The sequence below is a fragment of the Netta rufina genome (assembly GCF_964035555.1).
Source record: "Netta rufina genome assembly, chromosome: 20".
In the NCBI taxonomy this organism is placed as follows: domain Eukaryota; kingdom Metazoa; phylum Chordata; class Aves; order Anseriformes; family Anatidae; genus Netta; species Netta rufina.
In genome coordinates, this window is record NC_140144.1 from 8,442,718 (window position 1) to 8,448,717 (window position 6,000).

At 57.2% G+C, this 6,000-nt stretch overlaps 1 protein-coding gene across 4 annotated transcripts in view; it reads right to left on the reverse strand.

The window, feature by feature from the left end:
• Positions 1–3,197, reverse strand: part of FUBP3 (far upstream element binding protein 3) — a 38,607-nt gene extending 35,410 nt beyond the window's left edge. For all 4 annotated transcript variants that reach the window (XM_084299185.1, XM_084299184.1, XM_084299183.1 and 1 more), the window contains exon 1: positions 3,091–3,197. In XM_084299185.1, coding sequence (XP_084155311.1) covers positions 3,091–3,177 — 87 coding nt within the window. In that variant the 5' untranslated portion in view covers positions 3,178–3,197. The remainder of the gene's footprint in view (positions 1–3,090) is intronic.
• Between the last annotated feature and the right edge of the window lie 2,803 nt (positions 3,198–6,000).

Consider the following 6,000-nt stretch of genomic DNA (forward strand, 5'->3'; position numbering starts at 1 on the left):
AAAGCTCTGGAGGAAGCAGCAAAACCACCCCCAGCCATTTAAGGTGCATCCCACAGTTGGTTTTCCTAATTGCAAAGATCTAAAGCTTCGAGGATGACCTGAAAAAGTACTTTTCTCTCTGCCCTTTTGGAGTAAGTCTCAAGGTCCCTCTCTCCCTGTGGAAATCAGAAGTTGGAGCCTGCCACCAGGAAGGCCTTTTAAACACACGGCCCGTTGGCTCTCGGGAGGCCTGAGGACGTTCACTCCCTTTCGAGGTACCTAAGCCACCTCGCTACGTACGGGCTGCCAAGCTGCAGACTCTCCTCTTCACATCATTCTTGGAAATTCGGGTGCAGAGAACGTACGGGAGGTTACAGGAATGCCACAGGTAGGAAGAGGGAATCACCAGGTGCTGGAAGGGCACACACTGTACAGGGAACGAGTCTGCCACGAGGGAGAGGAGAAGGTAAGAGCCAAGCTCTGCCACTGAGAACAAGGCCCGAGGACGGTCCAAGAGAAATCCATTTTTATCCGGAGTCCTGGCAGCTCTGCTTATTGTTTTTTACTCAGAAGGAGAGCAGACATCCTTTCTCCTGCCCCAAATGCCACCGAGGCAGCCTGTGCCTCTGCGTGCAGATCGCTCACACCTACAACCCAAACATCATCCGCTCACCAGAGCCGTGCTGCAGAAGCTGCAGCAGAGCCCGGCTCAGACCTTCAGCATTCACCTGGAGAAGCCCTTTTAGATACGCCTCATATATTGAGGAGTACACACACACACCCCCCAAGAAAAAAAACCTCCAACCAAGTCCTTCGAAAGCAACGTGAGTCATTTCCTCCGGCGGTGCTACAGATTTCTTACTCTCGTGTTAGCTCAGGTCCCGGTGTGCTTGAGAGCAGTCACCGTGATTGATCAGGGAAGTCTTCCTTGCCTTGAATTATTTAGCTATTAATAACTAAGCAGAGGAAACCACAGCTCAAGGTTTGGGTAATGGCTCTCACGAGAGCTGAATTGAGCCAGTTTCATTACCAGCCTTCAGTGCAAAATTAAACTTTGGGAGAGTTCAAATGTCAAGGCAGGGATGCCGGGCCAACACAGGAAGCAAGAACTGAGACTGCCGTGTTTTTCTCCTGCCCTCTCCCTGCTTACAGCAGAAACAATATTCAGAAAAGGCTACAGCACAGGCCAGGCGTAAAAGCTGACCTCTGTGTAGCAAATCAGGATGGGTCCAGCACGCTACAGCATTAAATGTGGTCAGTGAAAGCTCTGCCACCAAATTCAGAGAAAGGCTAGGTGTACCTGCCTCTACAGCCCACCTGATTTTCAGCGAGTCTCATCGCAGCCTGCCAGGGTAGCCAGGTGAACCTCTCTCTGCTGAGCACTCCCCAAATCCCACTCTCATCCCCCAAATACTAACAAAAAACGAACATTCAAGAGGCAGCAGACAACTCGCTGCACAAAAACATAGGCACTGGGCTCCCAGAATGAGTGCAGAGAGCACATTTCTCACCACACTTGTCTCTAGCGTGGAAGATGGGCTGCTATGCCCACAATTGGCAGCTCTGGACATTTTGACAGATTTCAGCTCAGACCGATGTCACACGCTCAGGGAAACCCAATGTATTCTTTCAAATATAAAGAATTTTGGAATAGCAAAATCGGAGTAAACGAGCAGGGCTAAGTTACAGAATTCTTTGATATTCCACCTCCTTCGTGCATCAACGTGAGGCTCCCCAGCCCACCCTACAAACGCAACAGGTATTGCCACCGATTTTTGGATAGCCCTGAGTTAGTTGAGCAGAGGCGTCCCACTCAACCTGGTACCCATCAGACAAATGCTGCGTGCTGTGACGCTTCCAACACACTCACGGAAAGCTTTCAACACATCACAACTGACCAGCGAGGAACTGATGATCTCCTCGCACATCGGTCATCGCCAGATTATTCAACGGCGAGCCCGCAGTAATATCATCAGATACCCTGGGATGTTTTTGCGAGGGGAGGCCTTCGGTTACAGGCGACCAGGTCAAGGCAAACACAGCTGCAACCCCTCTCGATTGAACTACATGGAGCAGATAACCCCGGGCAGACAGCGCAGCTCTCAGACATCGCACGCCGTCAAGGCCACGGGGCTTTGTGAGCCACCGAGGAGCGACACCTGGCCTCACCTGGGGGGCAGCTAGCACAAAGCTCGCCTCCTGTGGTACTTCTAAGGCAGAAACAAGCAGATGAAGGGCGAACTGGCTCGTGAGCTCTTCTGGGAAGGCGCAGGGTGCTCCTCTAGAGCAGCCAGCGCCTCTGTACGCTTGCTGCAGATGGTGCAGAACAGGCTTTGCTGCCACACTGATTCACCAGCGAGCCGCGAGCGACGGTACGCCGCTCAGATCCCTTCAGGAGCTCCTAGGGTCCGCCTTAGCTCCTTCAAAGTTTCTCAGCTCAATGAGAAAAGCGAGCCTGGGAAACAGAAGGCGAGTTTCCCTGCCTGGCCTGTAACACTGGAAGGAATAAAGCCGGTGTGCTGGTACTGCTGGCAGCATGGAGCCGTGTCCCACCTTGCTCCCACCCTGGAAACACGAGCAGCAGGGACAGCAGCAGCCGCTTGCTTCTGAAGCCTCTTTCCCCAGAGCACAGCGCAGGCGGGACGCCAGACCTGGGGTGTGAGGCTGGGACACCCCAAGCCCTGCAGAAGGCTGCCAGTTAAATCCCATCTCACCTCTCATACTTTGAGCTGCCATCTCACCCCTGTGCCTGCTTGGGACACCCCTCACCTCTCCCTCCACGTAGAGAGGAACCAGACCCTGCAGCGGGCCTTGGGGGCTAACCCAAAGCCCCCTTATGACCAAAAACCCTCGTGAGGGCCCCTTAAGGCACCCTGGGGGGGGCAGCGGCGGGGCTGGGACACGAGGAGGGGAGGACCCGGGGCCACGGTGAGGGGCCTGGTGTCACCCAGGGGGGACTCGGTGTCACGGTGAGGGGCCTGCTGTCACGATAGAGGGCTCGGTGTCACGATAAGAGGCCTAGTACCACACTGAGGGGCCCGGTGCCACCCCCGGGTGTCCCGGAGCGGGCCCTGCCCCGACCCCGGGGCCGCCCCCAAGCCCGTCGGTTACCTGCCGGACCCGGTGCAGGGCATCGGCGAACCCCTCGGCCTTGATCCCCACGGGGGCCGGGCTCTGCCCCTGCGCCAGCTCCGCCATGGCCCGAGCCCCGCTGCCGCCTCCTTCCTCCTCTCCTCCTCCTCCTCCTCCTCCACCGCCGCCGCCGCCGCGCCGTCCCGCCCGGGGACCCGCACCCGGAAAGGGAAAGAGCCCCCCGCTTCCGGCGGAAGTGGGGCGGGAACCGGGGCGGGAGAGGGGCGGGGAAGCGGGGATGGGGATGGGATGGGGGGGGGGGAGCAGGGATGGGACCGGGAACGGGGCCGGTGCTGGTCCCGCTCACGGTCCCGGTTGTAGGCACCGCGTGCCGAGGAGCGGGGCCGTGTCCCCGTGTGTGCAGCGGGACGGGGGTGGTGCAAGGAGCAGCCTGCGGGCCCCTCGGGGACACCGAGCCACAGAGCCCGCACTGAGACCCCACAGTGTAACAGAGACACCACAAACACACAGAGACCCCAAAGAGCTCCCACAGAGACCCAACAGTCCCACAGAGCCACCACAAACCCACAGAGACCCCCAAAGAGCCCCCACAGGGCCACCCACCTACCCACAGAGACCCCACAGATGCCCCACAAAGCCCTGACAGTCCCGCAGAGACCCCACAGAGACCCCACAGAGACCCAACAGAGACCCAACAGTGCAACAGAGCTACCACAAACCCACAGAGTCCCCCAGAGAGCCCCTACAGAGCCACCCACCCACCCACAGAGACCCCACTGAGCCCCAACAGTGCAACAGAGACACCACAAACACACAGAGACCCCAACGAGACCCCACAGAGCCCCAACAGTCCCACAGAGACCCCACAGGGACCACACAGAGCCCCCACAGAGTCCCAACAGTCCCACGGAGCCCCCACAGAGCCACCACAGAGCCTCCACAAACCCACAGAGCCCCCGTGGAGTCCCCCAAAGAGCCCCCACAGAGCTCCCCACCCACCCACAGAGCCCCACAGTGCAACAGAGCCACCACAAACCCACAGAGACCCCACAGAGCCCCCACAGAGCCACCCATGGCATGGGCTGGGCTGGGGGCAGCTCACGGATCACCCACCAGCCACCCCCCAGGGCACAACGCCTCCCCCCATGCCATCTGCCCAGAGCCTTGTCTTTGGGGGCTTCCAGAAATGGGGCACCCACAGCCACCCTGGCACCCCATGCCACCCACACCACATGATTCCTTCCTTGTGCCACCTAAACCAGCCCTTGGGTTGTTTAAAGCCATCCCCCTTGTCCTGTCACTGACCAGGAGACCCTCCCCAGCTTTCCTGCAGCCCCCTGTAGGCACTGGAAGGCCACCACGAGGTCCCCCCGGCACCTTCTCCAGGCTGAACGCCCCCAGCCCCCTCAGCTGTCTCCTCACGAGAGGTGCCCCAAGCCCTCAGCATCCCCATGGCCTCTGCACCCACCCCAACATCTCCACTGCTGCAGGCCGTGAGCTGAGCACAGTGCTCCAGGTACATCCAACTCATCCCAGGGCTGGTTTCCCAAAGCTGCCAGGCCAGAGCATTAAATTCAAGACTCAAACCATGACCCAAATGATGCAAGTGCCGTGTTTCTCCTCCCCGGCTGCCCGCACCAGTAGGGAGAAATCACTGGGGCTGACGAAACCACCTGGTGTCCCTCCAAGGTGGTTCTCACCTGAGTACCAACATTTTCTCTTCTCGGATCACTGCAGTTCTTATTCTTATGCAAGATGAGCATTTATTTTGGGAACAGGAGCATGACTTGATGGGGTTGGATTTAAAACAACCAGATGTGTGTGTCTGCATCACCCCAGCGTCACCAACACCTTCCAGCCACGATGAAAGCAATTTCTCCAGCCACTCCAGAGAGCACCCAGGGCTTTGCTTCTCCCTTTCTTGCATGCAGGCAGGCCTGGCCCGGGAGCAGAGTTGGGGAGCGTGGGGCAAGCAAAGAGGCCAAGGCCAGGTAGAAGATGCAGCGTGGTTTTCCCAGGGAGCAGAGCATCAGCTCCAAGGAGCATCTGAGACACAAGCCCAGCTCCCCCAACTTCAGGCACCATTTGGGGCCGGGTTCCAGCCCATCACTGTCCCACTTGGAGCAGGCACTGGTCTGCTCCTCTGGGCCACTACTCTGCATCACGGGGGGCTGTTTCATAGGAAAACTACTCCAAAGCTGGCTGCCCTGCTCAGGACTGGCTCTGGGAGACAGGTTTTGGCAATACCAGCACCCAGCAAGGGGGGTGGGTGCCTCGGGGGCTGCCTCAGCTCACCCCAGCTGTGAGGGTGCCAGGAGGGTGCAGCTGAGCCCCTACAGCAGATGGGGCCACAGAAGGGAGTAAGATGGAGCCAGGCGAGGCGGTAAGAAGACATCAGACAGCCATTGAAAAGGAGGAAATTACAGGCCTTAAACACTCCCAGAAACAAATTTTTGATGTAAATCTTCCTTTTGAGAAAAAAAAAAAAAAAAAAAAGGAAAAAGAAAGGAGTGATTCTACGCCTCCATCATCCTTCTCCCCCCGCTGTCCCCACTCCGAAGACACACACACCTTCACACACGCACACACACTGAAATTAGTTGTGACAGCTGAAATTCTCTTCTCATCGGACGACGTTTGACAGGGTACTTAAAAAAGGAGAGGAGAAAAAAAAAAAACACACACAAGAAGAAGAAAAGGGAAAGTGGTTTGGTGTCGCGTGTGGGAGGCGGAGGGGGGTGATGGGGTGGGGGATTTCAAGTGATACAAGGCGCATAATTCAGGCTTCTTGGATTGCAAAAGCTCCTCTTACCTAAAGGGCCTGCTGCCTTTATTTTTATCCAAATGGCTCAATTACTGCAAAGCCCCACAGAGAAAATTATGGATGTTTGCCTCTATTTTTCTCCCCTTGTCTCGACAACTGTAGAT